The following is a 26,295-nucleotide window of genomic DNA, read 5'->3' as shown; positions in this document are numbered from 1 at the left end:
GTCTCCTGTCTCCTCTGAGGCTGGTTATGTCACTTGTCACTGTTTGAAATGGGTGCTGGGCTCTTCTTGAGGGGGTTGCTACACTTGATGTTAAATGCCTCATTGGCTTTTTTTAAAGCTTCCAGTACAGGTAACAGATAAATGACATTTTTAACAGATGTTCCTCTCGGTGGCATGGAGCAGGCGGCTGGAGGGCAGCATTTCCAGGCGTAGTTTACAGTTTCACTTTCTGCAGACACTTGAACATAGGACCGATGTATCTGTGACAAGCACATCCCCTTGGTGGGAAGCTCCAGAGGAGCAGGGAGTGCCCTGGGTGCCAGCAGGCCCTGCAGGGTGTGCCGGGGTCCCCCCGGCCCCCCGTGCTGTCCCTGCTCGCTCCCCAGGTGCCAGCCCTGCACCGAGGGGGCTTGTGCCCGTGGTGCCCCTCATGGGAAGGGATGCTTGGCACCACTTGGTCCCTTCAAGCCTCCCTGGTGCAGCCCCACTCCCCCTCCTCCCCTCCCAGCCTGTCCTGGTCCCGCTGGGGTTGAAAACCTTTGGATCTGTGGCTCAGAAACCCCTGCTGAGCTGCACCCCAGCGAGTGCAGCCCTCTGCTCTCTCGCCTGGAGCTAAAGGGGTGATGGTTCGATGTGCTGGCCCTTCTCAAACCCCATGTGTCCAACCTCAGCCTTCTGTTTCCCAAAACTAGAAAGTGTGTGCAACCTTCTTCAGCTGCATTTATCGTAGAGACAAACTTAAAATGACTCATCACAGACCATGTATCACTTGGGAGGAAAATCTTGTTAATACGGCCGGCTGTACATGATCCATCTCTGTCGATAGTACATAATCTTTGACCCATGTGCTAGGATCATCATCACGTATAAACGGAAAAGAGAAAATGTAAAATACTTGAATGAGAGCTTGTATTATAACATTAATATTATTCAGATTATCTGCTTTCTAGGCTGATGTGATTCATTATTCTAGTAATGCTTTAGTCCTTTGTAATTTGTGGTAATTATGCTTTTTCCTTTTTAATACAAAAAAAAATGTATAAAAATAAAAACTTCAAAAGACATCGCAGCCTGGGTTTTCTGTTCTGCTGCCTTGCCCTCCCCAGGGAGCTGGGAGCTGATGAGTGGGCCAGGTTCATCCCTGTGTGGCTGTAGGGACCAGAGGAGGGCTGGGGAAGCAAGTTGACTTCCACAGGTAGAGCTGGGCTGACCACAGGTGAGTGCAGCACAGCTCAGCCCTGCGTGTCCCCTCCTCGGGGGGCTGCTCTAGCACTGGGGGGAGAGGTGTTCTGTTTGTCCCAGGCCCCCAGGCAAGACTGAAACTTAAAAAGATTGAGAAAAAAAATTCACAGTATGTCTCGGTGGGTCTGTAGGTACTTGGGGATGTGCATAAAGCTCTGGGGGCTGCTATGTTGAGTCCTTTCTTACAGTGTTCCACTGATCTCCACACAGCTCAGGAGAGCAGGGACTCGGCTTTCCCTGGAAAGACTCTTTCCATAATTCATCATTTTGGAATTTTGGTTGTATCTTGGAGTGAGATGAGGCTCAGCAGGAGGAGGTGATGGCATGTAGCACATCAGCTCCCAGCTCCTTCCCTGTCCCATGAGGGGAAACTCACTTTTGTTTGCCACTGGTCTGTGGAGCAGCCATGAGGCCATGACAGCCCTAATTCAGAGCTGGACTGACCTCTCCCAAGGAGAGACTGCTCAGGAGGAGTCAGATCTCTGCTGCATGAGCAGGGGAGAGTTTCTAAAGCTGTGGCACCACTGATTTTCCATGGGATTGCATCTACTATCCCAGGTGCCCTGAGTCTCAGAAAAATAGTGGTTTTAATACTATCACATGCAATTACAGTGACCTTGCTGGTGTTTCTATAGAGTCAGTGCTGCTGAGAGAGGCCAAAGCGTTGCCTGTGGAAACTGGTGCCAAAACCTCAGTAATTCTCAATGAAAACTCTCCAGAGCCACGTGGCCCAGAACACACCTGGCTCATGCACAGGCAACTGGAACCAAGGGACAGTGCAAGTAATTAAGAAGCAAACCACTACATTTTGCTTAAAAATAGATTTCTAGAGCAAGAGTTTTTTGCAGTAAATGTGCAGTCATTTCCAGCAGCATGTTTCGGGTCTCGTTATGTGTGAACAATAACTTGTTTCCCAATTAAAATACTATTTGGCATAAATCATTGTCTCTCACTCTGCTGGTCACAAGAGCTGCTGGGCTGGTTCACTCGGCCCTCTTGGGTTCCTCGGGGATGCTTTCGGAGAGCGGTGTGAGGCCGAGGAGGACCTTGTGTCTCTCGAACGCTTTGGTTTGTCTGAACACTCTGTCTGTGCCATGCAGATAATCCAGCACTCCCAGGACTCCATAGCACTGGTTGAACCTGAGAACCAAACGAAGATAAACATCGCTAGAAAGCTACTGAGGTTACCTCACCTTTTGTATTTCCATTCCTCTGGGAGCCCTGTAACCTGTCTGTGTGATTTCTGCCCCTGCACCAGTCTCCCTGGCAACTCTGTTGAAGCCTGGGTGAAACTTGTGCAGCTTCCCTCTTTGGTGCCTTTGTTACCCAGAAATGGTGGCACTGAGCAGCAGCCACGACTCTCCCAGGCAGCTGAGCTGTGGGAGCAGCTGGACACTTGTATTACCATTCCATGTGCTCCCAAGACTCAACTGCCGTGGGACACAGAGTGGCTGTGCTTCCAGCACTGGGACACTGGCACAGCTGTCCTGCCCAGAGAGCATCTTGGATCTGCAATCATCTGTGTCCTGACAGGAGCTGAGATTCGGAGGGAACAACAGATAAGAACTGGCACCATGTTTTTGGTGCTGCCCAACATTTGGGTGGTGAGTGAACTGTCCCATGGGCTGGATCTGTAGGAGGGGCAGACTTGGAGAAGTGTCTGAATCTGGTACACATCTGGGAGATGGGAACAATTCTTCCACTGCTCAGGTATGTGTCCCTGAACAACCTGCTGCAACTGCTCTCTCCAGAATAAGAGGAGGCTGGGAATCTCTGCCAGGAAGGGTTGTGATTGTCTGAGCAAGGTGTTATCTGATTAGTGTTTCTAATCCCAGTGCATGGGAGAGGAACAGACAGGCTTCCTGCACGTTCACTTCACCTGTTTCACTTGCCCTTGCTCTGTCTTTACATCACATGCAGTGTTCTCTAAACTTCTAGGAAGAGCCTTGCAGAGAACTGTCTTTGACAGGGCTGGAGTCCCTTGAAATCCTGATCTGTTTAACTGCTGTAAGAACTGGCAGCATTCAGCAGGTGAACTGGAGAGCTGCTCTGCCTGTACATGAGTTGTGCAAACCCACTTGACCCTTGGAAAGGAGCTCTGCCCACCAGCGGTGCCAGAGTGCCGGCAGGAGGGGAAGGGGAAGGGGAAGCTGAGCAGTGCCCAGACGTACTTGAGGTGGTGGAAGTCGTGGAACTCTGGAGATGGCAGGAAGGGCAGGTGGTATCCGCAGTGTGAAATGCTTGTTGTTATGAGAGCCAGGGAGAACCACACTGAGATTGAAACAATGTGAGACCCCATGACCATTGGGCCAGTCATGACAGGCAGCGTGTTGGAGAGCTGGAAAGGAGAACAAACCACCTCAGTAATGCTCCACAACAAGCAGACCCTCCTCTAGGAGCTGAATTGTGTCACCTGGGTGATGCACGACATTAGTTTTGTGCAAACAGCACAAAGGGAAGATGCCTCTGTGAACATCTTAATAAAGTTACATAATCATCCAAAAAATAATTACAGGACTAACAGAGTTCTACTAACTGCAAACCACAGTCATAGCCCAAGCTCCCTAAGCTTGTAGTAGGAGTTAGACATGAGACCAAACCGTGGATGTGAGGGCAGCATGATTCCAGTAAATCATCCTGGAGTCTCAGGTATGAATTTCAGCTTCACTGTGGAATAACTCTGAGGCTGCTCTTGGGAAACCTCACTGTAAAAGGGTATGGCCTGTGGACACACACAGCAATGTGATGATCTGCATCACTTCACTGTGTCCTGCCCGTGACACACAGAGAGACTCAGAGCTGGTGCTCTGGCCCAGGACTCCTGTTAACAGGAGGTGGGACTTCTAAGTGGAATCTTTTCAAGGTGGGATGTGTTTTCTGGGAAGCCTCAGCTGGAGCAGCGCTGGGAGATGCTCCTGCAAACACTGATCACATTTGCTTCTCTTCTCTTACCACTCCTCCTAATCCCATGGAAATCATGCTCCACACAGCACCAGGAGGGTGATTGTGGGAGAATCCACTTACTATGTGTTCTACGGGGTGAGCATAAATGGAGACCACGCCGATGGGGGCTGTCCACTCATGGTGCTTCTTGTGAATGCGCTTATACAGGACTGGGTGGTGAACAAGCCTAAGCAGAGCAAACAGAGAAAGGAGAAAACAGAGAAAGGCAGGTTTTGAGCTCTGCAGAAAGGAACATGGAATAACAGAACACAGAATTTTTGTGGGGGACTTGCTCATATCTCCACTCACTTAAGGATTTAAGATGGGAATAAGAGTGTAGGACTCCTGGCTTCCCATGCTCTCTCTCTGTAGCATTGAGCCTTCACTCAATTGATGTGTCCACTGGCTGATGTTAAACTTAGTCCACATAAATCCTATAAATCAATGTCCCTGAATGACTCATTTGCTCAAATATGGGGGTACTGCTTAGGGGAAGACTCTGTATTTCCACTGTTTTGACTTTTCCAACTGGCAACTATTAGAGTCAGAATTTTTGGTTCCATGGGCCCTTTGTAAGAAATGGATTTTACATTTTTTTGGTGCATTTGTCTAAAAGGGAAACCTACATATTTCTGAGAGTGCTGAGCTCACTTCTGCATGGGCTTTTGTAGGCTTTTGTCCTTCTTGTTCTAGCTTTGTCCTCTAGAAATCCTGCAGTGTTGGGAGCCAGGCCCTGTTTCGTAGGTGTTGTACAAGGGAATGGAAGATCAGTCACTGACCTTTTGGACTTTTTTTCTTTCAGGATACTGAGCCTCACTCTTTTCAAAGAACACAGCTCTTGTGTAAAGCTGCCTGTTTTGTTTCTTCCTTAGCTTCTAAGCTGTTCCACCTTTGTAATTTTACCCATTTTTGCTTACTCTAGGTAGTGGCAGCACCAAAGCCTCATGTTGTAAGGGTGGATTTCAGGACCTGTAAGTTTTCCCATATAAATACTAGACTGGTGGAAGAGGGGGACTAGGATTATTGCTGTTGTAGGAGATGAGTATAAGCTTAAAGGCATGGAGGACAATCAGAGTCCTGTTCCTGTGCTCAGCTCACCTGTGTGTATAATAGAAGAGAATTTCCTCTATTATGATGAAGATGCTTAGCTCCACAAGAAACCACTGGAAAGTGGGTAATTCCTTGCTGAAGGTGTCGCCCCACCATTTCATGACATAGAACATGGCCATAAGCATAGGCAAGGAGACAAAGAACTGATTACCCAGTGCTGTGTAGATGGCTTTGCACAGCTTCTTTGTGTCCACCTGCAAAAGAGAGTCAGGACTTGAGGCAAAGTAAGAAGTGATGCAGCTTTAGTTGGAAGGATAAAAAGCTTTCAGATTTATAGGCAGTTCATTTTGGGACCAACTTTTTAACAAGCTGTCAATCCAGATCTGATCGGTAACCTGATTACAGGATCTGCCTTCCTCTCTGCAGTGGATATACAAGACTTGGCTTGATTCTTCTGGAATCATACCTGGTTGCAAAAGAAAAGCATAACAGGTTCTTCTCCCCATTCCTGGCCTAAGAGACTGCAGGAAGTGTTTAGCCAGCAGAAGAGGCAGAGTGGGAAGTACTTACAGGATCATTCTTGCCCAGCTGAATGCGATAGCGAGTAATGAAAGTTGGCTTTCCTGTTATATCAGCCACCATAAGGATTCCATTGAAGCCCCAGAAAGCAAGTGCAGGCACCAATGCAGCCCCTGTGGCGTGAGGAGAGGGCAGAGATGTGTGAATGAATTGAGAGCTATGAATAAATCAGAAACAAAATACACTGGAATAGTATCCAGAGGACCTTGCTGGGACTCAGACGTGCCAAGACCTGCCCCGAGATGCTTTAAAATGGAATAGGGGTAAGTTTTGACATCCAGGTAAGATCTAAAGAATGGGGAGGAGGTTAGAGAGGACAAATGTCTCACAGGTTGAAACTTGAGAAAACTGAGGCTAAGAAAAGACCTCTCTGTTACGGGTTACTTTTAAATACAAGTAGTATAATGTTGAGTTGATCCCTAGAACCTTGCAAGGTCCCTATAAGTTCTGTTCACCAGCTGCTAATCACAGAGAAGAGTTTTACAGGTACTGGAGCAAGAGTAAAACCCATTAATTGTACTAAATTTTTAGTAATCAGTTCTACTGAGTCATTCGGTTCTCACAGGAGCAAAGTATCTTCACAGGGAAGCCATTTCAGCAGCAGCAAAAAGATCAGATTTTTAATCTGTACAGGGGGTCTCAGAACAGCTGCACCACATCAGCTGTCTCTGGCTTCCAAGCCAGTGCTTTTCTGTGGGATTGGTGAGTTTGGCAGGTCCATGAACCCCTTTTACATACAGTACATGGATGATTTCTCCTACAGAGGAGTGTTGTTAAAACTCACCAAGGAGGAAGATTGTCCACTCATCTCCCTCAAAGTAGTTGTAGAACTTCAGCCATGTTGTTTGCCAGAAATTGCCTAAAGTTATATTTGGCATAAACCTGTGGAAATAAGAGTTCTTTGTTGCCCATCTTCTTGTCATCCACTTTTTTCCCCTTTTCACAGAAAAATTTCCCCTCAAGCCACTTCGTTTGAACAATCTTACCAAGAAACAGAGTTCACTAAGGCAGTGAACGTGAGCAGGCCTGTACTGAAGGCATAGGCACTGATCTTCAAGGCATCCCAGAGTTTCTCTTCCTGTGAGAAGCAAAAAGAGAAAGCACGTGCTGCTGAGGCCTGCCCTGGCATTTTTGGTATTTGCAATGGTAAAGGCAGTCCTGTGATGGCCTGTTTTGTTTCACACACACTCTAGAGAACACAGTAACAAAGCTTTTATGGGATATTGTGTGTAATTGAGGGGGGAGTACACACACATCCATCTGCCATGCTTACAGAGACCTGACGTGCCACTGATGTGGAATTTCTCTGGAATAACCAAAGGGAGAGAAAGGACCACTGATTTTTCCCTCTCTGTTTCTATTTGGCACGCTGCTCAGTACCTGGAGGGCTATAACACAAGGAGCTTCTGGATAACTCGGAGCAGTGGGAAAAGAACACCTGGGGGTAAGGAGTGGTGCTCCACTTCAGCACCTCCCTCCTTCAGTATTTTCTCCCTCCCAGGATACAGTATGCTTTTTCCCACCCAAAATAGTCAAGAACTGCTGTGCTCAGATGGCCTGGTTAACAGCTCCAGTTAATCCAGAACCTCTCCTCTCAACATTCCTTTTTGCTTTGAAGACCCTTTGTGAAGCCCATTGCCCACATGCCCAGAAACTTGCCGTTTTTCCCCAAGTATAACAGAGCTTTAACACCTTTCATAATTCACTTTGCTGTGCCTTTAGGCCATCACAGGTACAACTCAGCTCCAGTGCTGAGAGTACAACTTGGCCAGCAGGTATCATGTGCCATCTGTATAAAACAACTGCACATCAACAGGGAGCTAAAACACTTGGCTTCTCACAAGTACAAAGTTCTATAAATCCCTGCTCTCAGCCACAGAAATGTTATCTTCTGAAGAAATATTCCTGTGGGCAGCTCTAATGTTAGCAGGACTTTTTATCACAGTAAGGATTTTAACTGTACAGGGCAACTGCAAGACTCAGAAAATTACCAGTGAGACCTTTTGATTCTAGGAATAAGTATGTTCAAAAAGCAGCATTCAATATTTGAATATTTAAATATTCAAAACCAAGATAGCAAATATATGACAAATTTGTAATTAATGATCTATCTTTTAGAGTGGCCCAAGTTTGAATTGGTTCTGGAGTTCACCAATCTTACTTTGGGTTTTCCTGAGTGAATATGAATTATATTTATCTGCAGGATAAATGTTTTTAAAAAAATCAATGCAATTTTAAAATAATATTATATAATAACCAGCTATTGTCTTCTTCATTCCTCTGTCCTTCCTGTTTTTTAACTGTGGTGGTGTGCTGTACAAACAGACTGGAGTAGAAATAGTATGATTCATAGTTGCTGTTCTGCTTGTCTCCTGTCAGAGAGGACAAACAAGAGAGGCAACATTGAATGCAGGTGGTTTAGGGTAATGCAATATAGAAAAATCCTCTTTATGTGGCTTTCAGATTCTGTAACAGCTACAGAACATTAAATGTGACCCAGGACTTGTCAGCAATATTTATCTGTCCCAGGACAGAACTTTGCTTGTTAGCACTGAAATATTCCTTATTAAAACAAACAAACAACCATTTCCTCTTATCACCTTCTTTTTTTTTTTTTAACCGAGTGAGCAACTGGGGAGGAATTAATTGCCAGGACTCTTGCCCTACAGCTTGATGTTTGTGAACCCTACAGGTTTGTATTAGAGCAATGCTATCAGCTGCCAGGGTTATCACTGGCTGTACTGAACTGCAAAGGTCAGGCTGGCAAAAGTCTCAACTCCAGCTTCAGATAGTGCCTGCTGGATCCTGGGCTGGAGATCTGCTCTCTTAGCAATTTCATACTTCCAGTTGCCTCCATGTTATGCTGAAGTAAGACTTTCTTAATCTTTAGACCTTGGAACATCACCCACACATTCTTTAAAAAAAAAATGTTACAAAAGCTATAAAAAGCTTTGAGCTTTTTAACAGACTTGTATCCTATAAATGCTTTTTCTCCTGGGATGAAGAAAGAACATACCAGACAAAAATTCTGATGTCTTACAAGTGTCAAAATTTTTAGTTAGACCAAATAAGATTTCAGACGCTTTAGAATCCCCCAGCTGAAGAACTCAAAAGTTTCAAAAATTAGTAACTCCTAGTACTCACCACACACTGTGCAAGTCTTGCCTTGAGACAGGATAGAGTAGCTAAGGCTCAGAACCTCAGCTATTTTAAAAGCCCTTTGGCTAGAAACTGTTTTGTTTTGGGGCTGTGCTTTTATTGCATGTGATGAAGTGATTACATGAACAAATCACACGCAATGTAATTACGTGAGCTGTAGAAGCAGAGAAGTTTACATATATATATATAAAAAATCTTGTTCATCAAGTTCAAGTACTTAACACCCTGTTTCTCTTCATGCCAACAGCTCCAGCACAGTAGTTTCCAGACTAATTCATGGATTGTTTGAGGTCTTGCCCTTAAAGGGCTTGTAGAAGTTGGCAAATTCCTTAAGTGCAGAACAGGGTTGCTGCTGGCATGGTGAAGAGACTGGGGCACATCAGCTGGGTCTGGGCCCAGTGAGGTGGTCCAGCTTCTGGTTATGGGGGAGTGTTGTGGGTTCTTGCCACACAAAGATAACAGGCCTTTCCTCACTTGCTGCTGTAGCTGCAGTCCACTGGAAGGGAAAAACGCAGGGGAAGTGCTGCTGTAGTGATAAGAGATGAGCTCCTAATTGTAGTAAAGTGATCGGAACGCGGATGTGTCTGTCACTTCTCTTAGATGATTCAACACATCCAGCCTTCCAAAGCACCTGGATAATTCTTCCCTTAAAAGATGACCTTGAGCCTTTACCTGCTTCTGCTGCTCAGCCATGGTGGAATATCCAGAGTCCCTTTTCATCTGAAATAAAAGGTGATCTAAGTAAGTGAACCTTGGACAGCTGGAGAGTGAAAGAACACACCGCTGGCAACAGCAAATCCCCTCAACTTCCAGTCAGTTGCAAAAGTGTAAAATATTTACTCTGTGTGCCCTGTCCTGTCCTGCTCCATCCTTCATGTTGACCATCGAGCAAAGCTGAGCTCTAGAGAAGAAAAATGCCCTTATTTCCTGATGAGCTAGAAGTGTCCCAGAAGACTAACAGGGATGCAAGGATAACAAAGAAATATGGGAGAATAGCCAAACCCAAAGCTTTCTGCTCGTGGCACACGTGTGTTGTGGCACAGCTGCCTCCCTTGATCTGATCCAGGAATACAGTGCACCCAGCAGCAGCTTCAGCCCTTCTCAGATTGTGAGGAAATGATGATGTGGGATGTTTTCTTCCATAACAACAACATGCAGTTAAACTAACAGGAATGAAAAAAAAATCCTAAACAACAAAGTGAGTTTCTGCCACAAAGGATTAACACAGTAGAGCTCCACACAGCCTTCACTCACGTGGCAGAGAAACTGTAAGTTACAGCCTAAGAACATGGTAACTGAGAAAATCATCTTTGCTTCAAGTCCTGCTACGGTCAGTTAGAGGGTTAAAGTCCTAAATGGACATGTGGCCACCTCATAATAAATCCCCTTGCATCTGGCTCTGGCTTGACCATTTGTTAATCGTTTTGTTAAAAAAAAACTTCAAAAATAAATCAGACCCAAGGTTTAAGTAGCTGCTGGGCCTCCACCACTGGCCACAGCCATGAAGGATTCTCTGTGTCAGGCCATGTTCTGGCTGTCCTAGGGATTATTGTTTAGCTGTTTTTATATTGCAACGCTCTTATCATCAGATATAATTAGCAAAAGTTAACAAAACATTCCATAATGTTTTCTTGGTTTCACATGATCTTTAAGAACAAACACACAAGTTCTAATAATACAACGGCCAGATTACTGAGGATTGAGGCATTTAATCCATTTTGCTTTTCATACTCAGCAGAATATTCAAGCACAGGCAAAACGTGTTACGTAAGGTACAAAGGAAAGCACAGACAGGTTTAAAGGCACCTGTCTAAGGTACAAACACTTGGAAAATTACTCATTAGGAAGATGATATTCTATTACCTTTATGATGGGAGGAAGCCTCTTAGGAGTACTCTTCTTGCAGCGACTCAGAAAGGAGGAATACACTGCCAAAAATAAGTCCCCTTATTAGCCAGGAGGTTATAGTTTACCTTTGGAATTATAGCCTTCTGGGTTCTTACAAATACAACTCTGTTTATTTACAGGTGTTTCCAGCTCTGTTTCTCTACATTACATATTTATATGCAGGCTAAAGGGCATGAGATAGAAAAATTAAGACACCTTCTTCCTGCTTACTCATGGACAGAAAAGGACAGGAACAACCCACCACACATTTCAGTGGAAGAAACTAATGTTTAACAGTTTTGAGAAGGAAAAAAGAAAAACTAGGCAAAAAATGATTTGAAACTGGAAACCGTGAGCTTAACTCCCAACCCCCTATTTCAACAAAAGGGTTGGATGTACTGCTGTGGGAAATGCTAACTTTTGGTAGCAGTCTTTAAAAAAAACCCAAACCCAAGTTCACTTTGTCTCCCTTGGCCAAAAAAGGTAGTGTGAGAAGTGCCCTAAGGTGCTATTGCTTAAATGAGAATGCGTTAGGGAGCTCACAGTGTCCCAGGGCTTGTCTTTCCCCAGACCTAGAGCTCCTCACTACTGGACTCTGTGAGCTGCCAGGGCCAAGCCTCTTCTCCTCTTATATGTTGTTTGCCAACCATAATTTTATTGATAAAATATAGTTGGACTCTAAGATAGTTGATGAAGAATACCTGTAAGAAACAATCATAAATAACCTGCTGGCCTGAACACAACAGCGTGAATAATCCTTGCCACGGGATAAATTTAAATTGATCTTATCATAGTTTTTACAAGACCTTCTGATCACATCTGTTACATAACATGCACTATATGCCCATCTTGTCACAGAGGTCCTCTCAGGGCAGGTGTGCCCACTGCCTCCAAGAAATGCTTGAAATATGTCAGGCTCAAATAATCCATTTATTTTTGAGGCTTTATTCCATTCCAGCTTTCTTAACAGATTGTTCAGAGCCTTCAACAGTTGAGTGTCTGCAGGGAGGGAGATTCCACAGCTTCTGCAGGAAATCTGTTCCAGCATTTGACAACCTTCACTGTGATTTTTTTCCCCTCAGAATTTTCCCTGTTATAACTCCTATTATTTACCCTTTGGCTGTACACATCCCTATCTTTACAACCATCCAGCAGGGAGCTGAAAACAGTAATGTGCAACACTTATTAATGTGTAAAATGCAATATGCAACCTCTAGTAAGCCACATTTCAGGATAAAACTTTACATTATTTACACTAAACCAAGATAAATTTGGATGGATGAGGTTTTCCCCAACATCTAATTACCTACTCTTTTTAGTGTTGGATAATGTCTCTCCTGATTCAGGATAAACCAAATACATTAAAAAACCATTCATGTAACCATGGCTGTTTCAGCAAACAAAAAAGCCATTCAACTGCTTGGCACTGCTCTCATGTTGGCATGTTTTACAGCCCCGAATCAACCAGTGAAGCTCTCAGCTGCCTGCAGCTATTTTCAAATATCAGCTAGAACTAGAGCTGTGTAAGAAAAAAAAGAGTTCCTTTTCAGTTATTTCAAATTAGTTAACACAAAATTTGATCCAGATCACATTCTCAACCTTGAAGTAAGAGTAATTGATTTTCCAGTCAGTCTCTTGACATTAAAGGGGACACATACACTAGTCAAAAAAGAATTCTAATACATTATTTTAAATTATTATTTCCATGTATAACTTCATTTGTCCAACAAGTGTTATTAAGTCACAGATCTGTTTTCAGCAAATTTTCTACTTCAGGTACCAGGATAGGTTAGTTTGTCCAAGCCATGTTTCACAATGCTCAGTATAATCTGAAAAGGAGAGAACTGCCATATTTTTTACAATTGTTTTAACATGTTTAACATCATTATTTATGCCCCATCTCTGCTGTCCCCTTAGATTTCTGGTGCCCAAGGTGAGGCACCACAGGTGCCATTCCCCCTGCACTGCACCCATTGCACTGCACCCTTCTGACAGCAGCCAGTCCTGCACAGAGGGTGCAGCTGAGTAACAGGCACATCTGCTGTGATGGACTGGCTGCCCACCTCGGTATTCCTTCTGCCTTCCTGCTTAAACCTTCTGTTGTAGACCTCAATTCCCTGGAATCAACCTTTATAGTGCACAGACAGCAGAAAGCTGCTCCAGGGAGAAAAAAGGCTGCAACTATTCATGAAAGTATAGAACATATAGAAACAAAAACACAGGACCACTCACCTGGTCACCTGAGCAGTTGCATATCCACGAAGCTCTGTGGACAGACACAGGACCAGACGTTGTGTTTGATGTCCTACCAAGCCCTGCACGGATCTGAGGGCAACCACCGTTCCTAGAAAAGCTCACAATGGACTTCACACAGACACACGACACTGCCTTTTAATGACTTCCTCAAAGTTTCTATCATATCTTTTTAAACTATGAACTCTGGCTGCCCATTCTTTGCTCACCTCCTGCTGATGGTAGCCTAGGAGAGGTCCTTTGTGTCTATTCAGAGCCCAGAGTTCAACTCTTCACCTTTCACTACTGCTGTGGAAACTTTATGAGGGTTTAGGCAAAGGCAACAGGGGTGTGTTTCCAAGCAGAGCTGGCTGTCCCCTCCCAGACAAGTCATGTGAAGCCAGTGCCATGTCACTGTTAGTGCTGGCAGTGTTCCCCGTGCCTATGTGCTGTTACTCAGTTAAGCATGTGCAAGGTAAGAATTTTTCATCAACAGTTCATCACAGTACCTGAGAATAAAAGAGCCACCAACACCCTAAGGATAAGTAGTTTTTATAATTCAGCAACTCATGTTTTGAGCACAAAATAGGTAGAGTGAGTACAACTGAATGAGTCAAAGGTGTATTTGTTAAAAGCAATAGGGGTTACTGTGCAATTTGGCAAAAAACCAGCAGTCCAGTTTTCATTCTGCTGTACCAGGTCTATAAATTACACCAACGCTGTTGTTACAGTGTCCTCAACCAGTCACAGGCAGTGGTTCCATGAGGAAGAAGATGCATATAGGTTAGCACGTGCTTGGGCTTAGTTGTCTTTGAACATGATGTTTACAGACCATAAAGTCTGTAATTATGGTATTGCAGAGAGCAAGATGTAATTTACAGTAGTGTTGGTCTTTATTATGCAAATGTGGCCCCAATCTGTTACTTACCCAATATATAGTGATTTATTACAAACTAAGCTCTGAGAACTGAGTGTCATTATCATAACTTTCCAGACTTATTTTTTCACATGAGGAAAAACAAGGAATATCACCTCTACCTCAGTTAGCCTTGTATGGCCATTCTCAGGTGAAGCAACCTCTCACACCAGCAGAGCTGGAGCTGCAAAGAGGGCTGCAAGCGTGACTAAAATTTAATAGTGTTACTGTTGCTGTTGACACTTTCTCCTGACTAATTCCAACCGCTCCATAGTAGGAATTTGTAATTCGTAGCTACTGCTACTAATTGTTATTTATCCAAAACAGCAGACTCAACAGGGAGGAATGTGATTCCTTCAAACTATGTACTCACATGCAGAGGAGGAAGTGGAAATGGGCATTTCAAGAGGGGGATGCCACATGGATGATGTCCTGAGCCCATCTTTGTTTGGACTTGAGATTGCAGTGGGAGGACTGTTCATCCAACAGCCAAAAGCAGCTGATAAAACAGTGAATTTCAAAGACCTCGGTGTTCCTTTGTAACCACTGCTCAATTCCAACATGGGTGATCTCTGAAATATTCATACCCATAGGAACAGACAGCTCAGCGCATCAGGGATGTGACAGCTCATGACATTACATCATAGGGATGTAAATGTCATTTACCTTCTGCTGCAACTTGTGTCTAGCGCGTGTTGTCACTAATCAGCTGCTTCTCTGCTGGCTGCCCTGTGCCCTGCACTGTGCCACCACAGACACTCCAAGGCTGGTGCAATCTTTGCTGAGGAATGCAAGAAGTCTGATTTCTTCTCAGCAGAAAAGCTTTTTGATTAGAGACAATACCTTTGATCACTCTCCACAGTTTTTTTAATAGTCACTGGTTGTTTCACTGTTTGAAAAGAGTATCAGGAGAAAATCTCTGAAGTCCATTTCAGGCTTGTATGAGCCCACTCTGATAGTTCCTCTAACGCTGAAGAGGAATCTGACCTTAGCACGCCTCACCTATTCCCTAATTCCCTGTGTTCTGAACCAGATTTCTAACCATCTCCTAGGGCACATGTGGCCACCACCTCCTACTGCACTGGTGGCTTTGGAAGCATCTGTGGAACCACAGAAGGGTTAGAAAAATGTAAAATTTTAGGATTTCCATAAAGAAGTTTTTTCCTCATTTGTGGTGCTGTGACTGAGCTCTACAAGAAAGGAACAACTGTTTCTACAGGGCATGATCCAAGACATGCAGCTCCCACTGCCCAACATGAAAATGTTGAGCTAAAGCCCTTTATTCCACTTTATAATGTAGCTCTACACACACAAACTGTTTTTTGTACTCTGATCTTAACAGAACCAGAGGGTGTGAGGTCTCCTTGGACTGCTGGACCTGGAGCATGGTAACTTCCAAGTACAAAAACCATGGGACTTTTTAAAAGAGGAAGGTGCCTTTTCCAGCTATTCTTCGTCTTTATTAGCCATAATCAAAATCAGCCATGCTTGGAAAAACAAATTCTGATCTCCATCAGCAAAATATGTCACCAGCACTCCCCACCAGTGCTTGCAAACATCCTTCAACAGCCTTTTTTTACATGGGAATTTTCAAACACTACAAGTGTAATTTATCACAGGCGATTATTGCCTGCAACACATTTTTGTGAGAGTACCAAGGCACAAATATTTACAGTGTCCTGAGAAGATGCATCCTCCCTTTTCCCCTGGATTCAACATACCTTCAAGTGCTGGGTCTATGAGCCAGAAAAATATGTATGTGTATTTAACTCTGAACTCTTTAGGGAATAAAAAAAAAAAATCTATGCACAGAGCGCTGTAATCCAACCTGGTGAATTTACCTGCTAACCACATGTTTTCTAGCAGGAAATCCCAAACTCAAATGACCACGGGCAGAAAAGTGATTACTTTCTGCCCATGTAGCATATTGCATAATACTCAATGCCAGAGACTGCAGAGCTAAGGCAAAATGGTAACTATCATCTATGAAGATAAACTTTGAATCAAAATAATATGAAATAAGGGGATGTCATAAGATGCTGACAGCAGCAAGTTCACTTGAGAGAGAGCAGCACTCAAATAAACCTCTTCTAAATGTTACATTTCTGCTGAGGCATGAACATTAAAACTGAGACACTGAACTATGAAGTGGGAAAGACCCCATGGTATCTGGTTTTCCAGATACTTTGATCAAAATGGGTGGGCAAGTAGCTGAGATTCAGTGAGAAGAAAGACTCCCAAATGGTGGGCAGATAACCCCGTACTAGAACGCATATATATATATACACACACACACACACACACATGCATTTTATAACCGATGCAATCCTGTCCAGAAGGCAGGCAGTCTAAAGGAAATACTATCCAAGCTTAATTAGTAGACAAGCTTCCAAATAAATTGCCTCTCTGCCATCAACATCAGCCCGCAAAGCAGTGTTGGCGGCCGCGTTCCACAAGCAGTTCGCTTATACTGCTTCACCAGATAAAACCTTCTGCTGCTAATTGAAATTCCATTCCCGGAACAGCAGAAGCCAGACTAAAAGTCTGCAGGTGTAACAGGGACTTGTAAGACTTCTACGCTCCTGCAGGAAGCAGCAGAATTTCCTCCACTAATGAGCTTGATACGCACTGCACCGCAGGGGCGACACGTGCCAGGACAGAGGTGCTTTGCACTCTGGGCCTTGGAAAATGAACCCTCATCCCGCTCCGCCACCCTGCGCGCCCTCGGGCCTGGCCCCGACCCGGGGACCCCCTCACCTCCCCTGTGGTGAGGGAGGGGCGGCCGCTGATCCTTCCGGGGACGCTCAGCCAAGGCCCGGCGCAGCCCGTGTCCCGAGGGGTCGGGGCGCTGGGGCTCCCCATGCTGGGAGCCCATCCAGCCCCACTGGGCGCGATGGCGCCTGTTCCCTCAGGGAGCGGAGGCTCCCGGCTCCCTCATCCCTTCCCCCCCCCACCCGCGGGCTTTGGACGCGCCCGCCACGCGCAGCGCTGGGAACCCGGTCGAGCCCATTCGCGGCACCGCAGGGGGGGAGCGGGGAATAGAAACACTGCTCTCCCGGCGCTCCGCGCATGCGTAGTGCGGGCGGCGCGGCCGCGCGCCGTAACGTTTCCTCTCTCCCGTAGCCCCGCCCCACCGCGCGCGCCGCCGGGCTCGCCACGTCGCGCGAGAGCAAGAGCCGCGAGACCCGGAAGCACCGCCCCCCGCGGAGGGGGGACTCGGAGCCATCGCGGCTGCGCGGGGACGGAGCGGCGCGTGCCGGCCGGGGCTGCCCTGGGGTGCAGGTACCGCCGGGGCTGCGGGAATGGGGCGGGCCCTGCGGCACAGGCACCGGGGAGCGGGGCTGGGCTGCGGGGCTGGGCTGAGGGGCCGCCGGGGACAGCGGCCCGCCCGCTTCCCCCCCACCGTGAGCCGCGTCCGGGCGGCCCCGCCGCTCTGAGGGAGGGGAGCCCTGAGGGGACCCCCGGGCTGTGACGCTGCGCTCGGTGCCTCCCGGTGACTCGTGCCTCAGGGCCCGGGCGGGGGCTGGGTGGGACCTCTGAGCAGGGTCTGTGTTCCAGCCCGGGGGCTGTCCCGGGGTAGCGCTGCTGACGCTGCCGGTGTCAGCTGGAATGTTGAAGCTGAAATACCCCCCTGCAGCGTGTCCTGAGTTACATCAGGGAATCACAGCATCCCGGAGTGGGTCGGGTTGGAAGGGAACACTGCGGGTCAGCTGGTCCAACGTCCCTGCTCTAGCAGGGCCATCCCAGGGCACATTGCACAGGATTGCGTCCGGACGGTTCTGGAATATCCCCAGGGAGGGAGACTCCACAGCCGCTCTGGGCAATCTGTTCCAGTGCTCGGTCACTGCACAGGAAAGAAGTTCTTCCACAGTTCAGGTGGAGCTTCCTGTGCATAAGTTTGTGCCTGTTGTCTCTTGTCCTGTTGTTGGGCACCACTGAGCAGATCCTGGCTCCAGCCTCTTGTCATCCCCCCGTCAGACATTCACACACATTGAAACTTATGTTGGTGAGTGTTCTCTCTAACACGTTCTGTTACTGTGTTTAAAAGCTGTTCATCACAGAATCACAGAATGGTTTGGGTTCAAAGGGAACTTAAAAATCATCCCATTCCACCCCCTGCCATGGGCAGGGACACCTTCCACTGGACCAGGTTACTCAGAGCTCCATCCAGTGTGGCCCTGAACACTTCCAGGGCTGGGGCGGTAGCTGAGGGTTAAACATGAGGATTCCCTGCTGTACATCATGTGCCCAAAGTTTCAGAGCTTATGCCAGGAGAAGGAGAAAGATGGGATAATGATTCTTTGCATGAATAACTGTACTGTTAATTGTGCATCTGCTCTTGTGACCTGAACAGGTGCTCTAGATTTCAATCAGCACGTTTACAGAAAGTGATAAAAGCAAGAGGAAACTTGATGTAAACTTTAAATGTGTTGTTTGAAGCTGGAAATGGAAGTGTGACTGACTGCTACAGAGCATTTATTCACATGTGACTCTTCATTTAAAGCATTATTTATGTGTCTCTTTATTGCAGCCCACTGATAAGATTGCACAGCTTGTGATCCTACACTGTTGTCTGAGTTCAGCATCAGCTGCCTTTCCTCTGCTGCAAGATGCCAGCAGCTCTTGCAGAGAACAGCCAGGTTATCTGTGAAGTATGGGCCAACAACCTGGAGGAAGAGATGAGGAAAATTCGGGAGATCGTTCTGAGTTACAGCTACATCGCCATGGTAAATGTTTTATACTTGACCTAATTGCCTTAGCCTGGGGATTTTTTTGGGTGGGGGGAGTAAGTTGATTCTTGAGTGAGAAATGATTTTTCCCTACCCCCAGTCAAGCTGAGATAGAAGAGGTGAAAAATTAAAAAGATGTTGAGTAACTTTGCAGAATTTAATACAAACAGTGTTGAGCATGGATTGAGTGAAAAAAGGGGAAGATGGAGACCCACTTAAAAAGATGAATTAATTTAACATTTAGCTATTCATAGTGTATTAGTTTGTACAATACAAAAATGAAACAGGTCACAATTGTGTTTAAATTCCTATTTTTCCACTGGTGTATTTGTCCTTTGCATGTCTTTCTCTGTTTGGCTGTGGAAGATGCCATGGGACTGTAGGTCAAAAGGCCTGACATCCAGTCAGCTGGGCTGCCTCCAGCTCCTTTTTAATGAGGGCAGATGTTGATTCTTAGGAAAGAAAAATATTCTGGCTGTAGATAAGACAATGTGTTCAGAAAGCTTTGTTTAAGAAGACCAGAATCTCCCCCGGGTGGGAGGAATCTCCTCCTGCTCTTACAAGTCTGTATCTGCTTGGCAGCAACCAGTGAGTTACATAAAGAACTGGTTTTAGTTTTGATACTGCAAGTTCTGCCAACTTTGCTTAGGAATACTAAACCTCAAGATAGCAAAAGTCCTTAGTAAAAGTCTGGCACAAAGACTGGTGTCCCTGCAGTGTGTGCAGGATTTCTGTGTCAAACGCAGTTGTGGAAGGGAATATGATTTCTTGTTGTCATATGTCAGTGGGAAATGAGCCTTTTTTGCAGCTTTTTCATCTCTCTGAAAGTGTGCTCAGGGCCTGTTTTAGTGGCTGTGCTGTCAGAGTGGACACAAAAACATCTTGGGCAAGGGAGAGACTCTGTCAGATGCACCAGCACTGGGTTCGTTGTGGAGGATTTTGCATATAGTCAGTAGAAGCTACATGACCTAATCTGAGGGTAAAAATAGTGTGGCAGTTTGGGTTTCAGCAAAGGTAGCACACAGTCCCTGGCCAAGTAAAATGTTTTTCATCGAATAGATGTTTTTTTGTTTAATAGATGGTTGCTGTTGTTGAGGTCTGTTTTGATTGATAGTAATTTTTGTTAATGTAGGCATTGGCTGTTCCTCAGAAACAGTGAAGGGTTTCACTGTCTGGGCTATCAAGTGAAGATGGTCAGAGTGCCAAATCTAACTTGTATTTAGAACGTGAAAGAATGCTGAATAAATAAAAACTATTCCATTGTAGTAGATTTAGGGAAAATGAGGGAGTCTGTTGCAAGGGAGAGATGTTTAGATTGTACAGTAATGCATGTTGGAGGGCTTCGCAACGTTTTTGATTTGGAATAAAACAAAACTGTAAGAAGGCATATGTGTAGTAAATTAATGAATGCAATAGTTTATTAATTGTGTGGGGTTTTTTAGTGTCTGACTTGTAGCATTTTAAAAGCTATATGAATATGGAAAAGGAGGGGGGAAAAAAGCTGATTTTTACAGAACAATTCACAGAATACAGTGCTGAGACCTGCAAGTGTGGAACCAAATAAACTCCTAATAGAGGGATAACAGTGACTTCTAACAGAGGACATGGTGTAACAAAATTTTCCCTTCTGTCCTAGGACACAGAGTTTCCTGGAGTTGTTGTCAGGCCGATCGGGGAATTCCGCAGTTCCATAGACTACCAGTACCAGCTCCTGCGGTGTAACGTCGACCTGCTGAAAATTATCCAGCTGGGCCTAACTTTCACAAATGAGAAGGGGGAATATCCTTCTGGCATCAACACCTGGCAGTTTAACTTCAAATTCAACCTCACGTGAGTCTTTTGAGCCAGGGAATAATTTCCTGTTCTCTTCTGCTGTGGAGATGTTTTCCTTTGACAAATGCTGGTGTCCATGTGCTCATCATCACTTTTCACCAACAAAAATTCAGATTCTAATGCAGAATATGTGGGAACCTATTTTGAAGTGCCAGGACTTAACAATGTTTCTCGAAGTCAAAGCCGTGCTAAAATCCTTAATACCCTTTCTCTTGATAATTTTATGTGTCTTATTCTGGAGCAATGTTATAGTCTGAAACTTCATGTATTTTATGTAGAGAGAGATAGAGATATATATGTATATGTATATAAAAATCCATGTCTTTCTGCTAAAAATAAATGGATGTGCTGTTTTCATCGTAAAGGAAAAGACCTCCTTACAGATCCATGCTAAAATATAAACAGGGATCTAAAACCATGTTGGTGTAATCATCACACCTGTTCAGGAGAATGAATATTGTTAAATGGAGCGTGGCAGTTCTTGTCTCCTCCATACTGCAATATCCTGGGTTGCAGCTGAAACAAGTTTCATTATTCCTTCCCCCTGTAATTATAAAGACAAACTCAGCATAATTACCACTAGAGCTGCCTGGAAATAAAGAAAGGTTTATCTGACAAAACCACACATTTATAGGAAATCAATCAGTATTTTTATGAAGCTGTCATTGGAAAGCATTAGTTACTTTGTGCAGGGCTCACAGTTCTTGAACCCAAAAGTTGTACTATTTACTCCACAAATCTGTGAGCCTCTTAGAAGTATTGAAATCAGAGTGAGGGGGTTTTCACAGTGTGATCACTTCATTTGACTGAGTAATCATATCGATAGGAACTTTGATCTGTGTGTTGTCATGTCCTTTCCTCCCCCTCAAATGAAACAAACCAGTAAAGAAGTCAGGTTCCTGCTCAGCTCTCTACCAAGCACATCATCACTCATCCCTCTCCTCCTTCCTGAGTCAAGCGTGATGCAATTTTGTTTACTCCCAGAGATGGAAGTGGATGTGATGATAAGGTGGTACATGCTGTGAAGTGAAAAGGAAAAATGTAGATAGGAATGATGCTCAGTGCTTTAGAGTTGCACATCTTCCTCTTTGGGAGAACTCCCCTTTTCTCTGTGGTACTTCCCTTTGCCTTGCAGAAGTGGCATTTTTCAAAACTCAGTTTCATTTCTGTGGAGTTGGAATCTTTGGAATTTGCACTAGCAACAGAGTTATTAACTAGTTACGATCACAGAACAGGTTGTTACCGACGTAGGAGGCTGTGGTAGTGATATTAAAACTGAGTTAGTTTGAATTTTCTAGAGAGACAAATGTGGAACCCAGAGGTCTCCTATTGGTCAGTCCAATTCTTGAAATACTGTATGGGGACAATTTTTCTAAAATGAACTTGTCTTGGCAGCACCTTAAGTGCAAACCTGTTTTTTTTTCTTCAGGGAGGACATGTACTCTCAGGATTCCATAGACCTCCTTGCCAGCTCTGGGCTGCAATTCCAGAAGCACGAAGAAGAAGGGATTGATACCCTGCATTTTGCTGAGTTGCTGATGACATCTGGGGTTGTCCTAAGTGACAGTGTGAAATGGCTCTCCTTCCACAGGTGGGTCTGAGATGGTCACTGACCCTGTCAAATCTTTTCTTAGTTCTCTGCTCTTTTCCATGGAGACTGACAGAGATTTTAAGGAATAAAATTTGCAGTCCTGCAGTTCTTAAAATAAGATATGAAGGCCAAGTTTAAGAAGTAAGGACAATTGATACTTCATGGTCTGAATTTTGTGTATGTGTTGCTTGCAAATGCTTTTGCTATTACAGTCTCCCTCAATGCAAGAAGTTAGTAACAATTTAAAATATGATTTCTGCACTTTAGTAAATGCATTGTAAAGTAAGGATTTTGTTTCTTTTTCCTTACCATACTGTTGGTGGTGCTCTGAACTTCCATCTTGTGTTTACATAGAGCAAGAAATCTGTGTGGTTAAGATGTGTTTCCTGTAACATTTCAACCAACTTGATTGCAAAGCCTCTGGTGTCTGATGCCATCACAAGTGAAAGGACCTGCCACCACCTCCTCCTCTCTCAACAGACACTTGCAGAGTTTCCTGCTTTTCTGTATTGCCCATAGCTACAGAAATGTACAGTGTTGGGAAGAAATGTATGTTCTTCCCAATGGCTTAGCTGTTTCAGAAAAGGTTAGTGGAGTCACTCAAGGAGGATTCCAAAGTCCTACATTGGCATGAAAATCAGGATGAGTTCTGGCTCTGTTCCAGAGAACTCTTATGAATGTCAGAATATGTTAAGGCTTGAAAGCTACAGCAAGTAAAATTCTGTTGAAAAATGAGATATTGGTACCGACTGAGTTACAGGTGCTGCCTGCTTATCTGGTTTCTGTATGTTTTTTTTTCCAGTGGTTATGATTTTGGCTACATGGTGAAGTTGTTGACAGATTCCAGGTTACCAGAAGAGGAACATGAATTTTTCCATATCTTGAACCTTTTCTTCCCATCTATCTATGATGTGAAGTACTTAATGAAAAGCTGCAAAAACCTCAAGGTAACTTCTGTCTCCCCAGCAAGCAAGTGATGGACATCAACACTGTAAATGTACAGGAAGCCAAGTGACAGAACTGCTACTTATGTTGTCTTAAAACTGGAACTTGTGTAAAAGCCAGTGGTGACACAGAGGCACCTATGACACAGTTTGTATCTAATGGATGCTGCCCTCTCCACATGAGACTTATCAGTATGTTTATTATAAAGGGGACATTCCCATAATTGGGAATTCCCTTCCGGTTTGTGTATCAGAGGCTAATTATAATTCAGCATCTTTATCTTTCCTATGCAGGGCTATTTCTTTTACAAGAACCACTCCATGACTTCATTAGTTAATCAATTAGTAGACACTCAGAGGGTTGAAAGTAATCTATCCACTGAATCACAGCCTTGTTTGAGTAAAGGGAGGGAAAGGTCCAGCATGTGTAACCTATGAATGTACCCACAGTCATCTCAAGTATCTGCAGCAGGAAAAGGAAGGCACCTAAATTTGAGAAGAGTTATTTATGCACTCTTGAACAGTATTTGCCACTGTGTTTCACTCACAGCTGGTGTGTGTGTGCTGCTGGAATCTGCATTGATTCATCATATTCAGTGTTTGTTCTCATGTTTTGGAGAAGTGTGGCAATTTTGGCAAGAGATAGATCTTCTAAAATAAAACCTGTTCTGTTTTCTTTGCAGGGTGGCCTTCAGGAAGTGGCAGATCAGCTGGATTTGCAGCGAATTGGACGGCAACACCAGGCAGGATCAGACTCTCTTCTCACAGGAATGGCGTTCTTCAGAATGAAAGAGGTACTGCAGTGTCCTCCTTTCTCCCGTTCCTACCCATAAATGTCAACATGTACAGTGTGTTGTTTGTTTTGTTTTGGATTTTTTTGAGCCTTGTGGCCATCACACTTCAAACTGTCAGTAATAGGAGTTGTTGATATTGGCACAGACTTGTTCTGTTTACTCCTCTTTAATGTGCTTATTTTAATTTGCACGCTGCATCTTAGAGGTGACCGATTTCAAATAAGCTGTTTAATTAGCATTGGATGCTTTCTGATTTAGAGGCACAATTAAAAAATACCTGTTTTTCTTCCCCCCCTTTTTTTTTTTAAATCTGCAGTTGTTTTTTGAGGATACAATTGACGATGCAAAGTATTGCGGGCGACTGTACGGCCTTGGCACGGGGGTGGCTCAGAAACAAAATGAAGATGTGGACTCAGCCCAAGAGAAAATGAGCATTTTGGCCATTATCAACAACATGCAGCCGTGATGAGCGGTGCCCCTCAGCAGAACATGTTTACCACGTTGGCAGCTGCTGTCCTCAACCTTTTTCCCTAATAGTGTCTCAAACAAAAGGCCTCTCCAGTCCACAGGCTGCGCAAGGCCTGCAGTGTTGCTGAAGAGCTGCATCTTCATTTGAAACCCAGAAGAGTTGACTGAATTCCTAATACCAGCATTTGTGGTTTGCCATATTTTTAATACCAAGGGCAAAGGACAGAATCTACTGTGTATACCTCTGTTTATTTTTTCCTCTTTATACTGTACAGAATCGGCAAGGAAGATTTAATGGTAGATATTGAGTAGAGCTAAGGGTCTGGAAATCCAGTGACAATGGACACAGACATGCACACAGATTTGCAATTTGTGCTTTATAAGGCTTATTTTAAAACTTCTGCATGGTGTGAGGGTGACAGCTTCACCTCATGTTTTGCTAATTTTATCTTTGTGTAGTCTGTGAAAATTGCTCCCTTTGATCACTGCAGAGGTTTGGGAGTGGATGACATTAAAAATGATCCTTGCAGCTAAAAATATTCAGAGATTTGCTTTAACAGCCGTGGGAGTGGATATTAATGGAGCTGATTTGATCAGAACTCCTTAGTTTCTAATTCTGTATGTTACAGGTTTGACCCATACTGAGCCTCAGCTTTGTTCTTACGGGTATTAAGGAACTGTTCTGGAAATAGATTCAGAGGCCCAAAAGTTTACCTTTGACAGGGGATTGGACCAATACTCTGACTTCAGTTTTCTTCAACTCAACCTACAAATTTTATTCTTCTCCTTGCAACACAGCTAGTTCAGCAGATGGATAAGTATTTGTTCCTCTTCTCTCCCCTGCTTCTCCAGCCCCTAATTTTACAGTTTGCTTAACAGATAAACCAACTGGTTCTTTTCATTATATACACCTGAAAAGTAGTTAGAGGATGGAAGAACTTGGGATTCTGACTATTTTGCAGTACTTTTTTTTTCAACAGCTCTGTAATGACATTTCTTAAAAAAAAACCAAACCCTTTTGGACATGTCAAACCTAAAGTTCATAAGACTTTGGCATTTTAAAAAGTCTTAATCCATTGTTATGAGTTGAGGTTTAGAGCTGGTATTTAAAATGCTTGTAAATACTAGGTTTTATTTTTTGTAAAATAAATTTTTTTTAAACCAGGCTTTGTTTTGGATTTTCTATCAAGCACTAGAATTTCCAAAGTTGAGGCTCTGGAATCTGAATTTGGGCGATACATGCTAAAAGATGCTCAAGTTTGTTTCCTTTACTGTTTATGATATGCAACTGGGATAGTTCTTTGTAAAATCTGCTTTTGAGCTTATTGTACAATAGCTGATGAAAGCTGAGCTGAAGATCTCTGGGGGATTTGTGTTCTCTTCCTGCTCATCTCAGCACAGCTCGCAGGAGGGTGGAGTATTCTCACAGTGCAGAGTGGCCACTTAAAGGGAAAAATTGTTGTGTGTGGCACTTTCCTGCTCCATCTAAACTAGTGGTTCCCGCTGTAAGTGCAGGAAGGCAGTTTGGTTAAGCACTGGCTCCCCCACGTGGTTTTCGGGTACTTTGTACAGAATTTACCAAGTTCGAGTAGGTGGCAGGTTCGAGTAGTGATTAACACATCTACAGAAAGATCTTGTTTTAGTCTAACCCCTGGCTTTCACCTGCTGCTCTTGAAGTTGTTCTGAGGCTTTATTTAGCTTGAAGCAGGAAGTCTGTCAGGATTAAGTTTGCATTTTGGCTGGAAGAATTTGGAACACCCTTTGATCTAAAAAATCCATCACTTCTTTTAATTCTTAAACAATGATCTTTAGTGTACTTACCAACTTTCTAAATTCATGATACACGCTCCCCTCCCACCCATATCAACCCTTCTGCTGCATTTAAAACATTGGTTCTAGAAGTGACTAAGGCAGCTGCTATGTTCAC

At 44.3% G+C, this 26,295-nt stretch overlaps 2 protein-coding genes across 8 annotated transcripts; one reads left to right on the top strand and one right to left on the bottom strand.

The window, feature by feature from the left end:
- Positions 1-765: 765 nt before the first annotated feature.
- Positions 766-16,898, bottom strand: FAXDC2 (fatty acid hydroxylase domain containing 2). Of its 7 annotated transcripts, none has more exons than XM_027682388.1 (11): positions 16,766-16,898; positions 13,093-16,590; positions 10,837-10,901; positions 9,646-9,693; positions 6,801-6,892; positions 6,599-6,696; positions 5,806-5,927; positions 5,284-5,489; positions 4,267-4,372; positions 3,414-3,580; positions 2,226-2,382 (listed from the first exon to the last, which is right to left on the bottom strand). In XM_027682388.1, exons 4-11 carry the CDS (start codon positions 9,691-9,693, stop codon positions 2,226-2,228), a joined length of 996 nt encoding a protein of 331 aa, XP_027538189.1. In that variant the 5' UTR covers positions 10,837-10,901; positions 13,093-16,590; positions 16,766-16,898. The 7 variants fall into 7 exon arrangements, with proteins under 7 accessions (XP_027538188.1, XP_027538189.1, XP_027538194.1 ...); XM_027682393.1 differs by having other exon boundaries at positions 13,093-13,224; XM_027682392.1 differs by having other exon boundaries at positions 13,093-13,204.
- Positions 16,899-17,190: 292 nt separating this feature from the next.
- Positions 17,191-25,534, top strand: CNOT8 (CCR4-NOT transcription complex subunit 8). The gene is made up of 7 exons (XM_027682395.1): positions 17,191-17,290; positions 18,540-18,735; positions 20,375-20,568; positions 22,001-22,162; positions 22,965-23,109; positions 23,790-23,900; positions 24,217-25,534. The coding sequence occupies exons 2-7, from the start codon at positions 18,619-18,621 to the stop codon at positions 24,364-24,366; spliced, it is 879 nt and encodes a 292-aa protein (XP_027538196.1). The 5' UTR covers positions 17,191-17,290; positions 18,540-18,618; the 3' UTR covers positions 24,367-25,534.
- Positions 25,535-26,295: the final 761 nt, after the last annotated feature.

The sequence above is a fragment of the Neopelma chrysocephalum genome, unplaced genomic scaffold (genome assembly GCF_003984885.1).
Source record: "Neopelma chrysocephalum unplaced genomic scaffold, ASM398488v2 Primary Assembly neopelma1_63, whole genome shotgun sequence".
NCBI classification, from domain to species: domain Eukaryota; kingdom Metazoa; phylum Chordata; class Aves; order Passeriformes; family Pipridae; genus Neopelma; species Neopelma chrysocephalum.
This window is presented reverse-complemented; position numbering and strand designations above follow the sequence as displayed.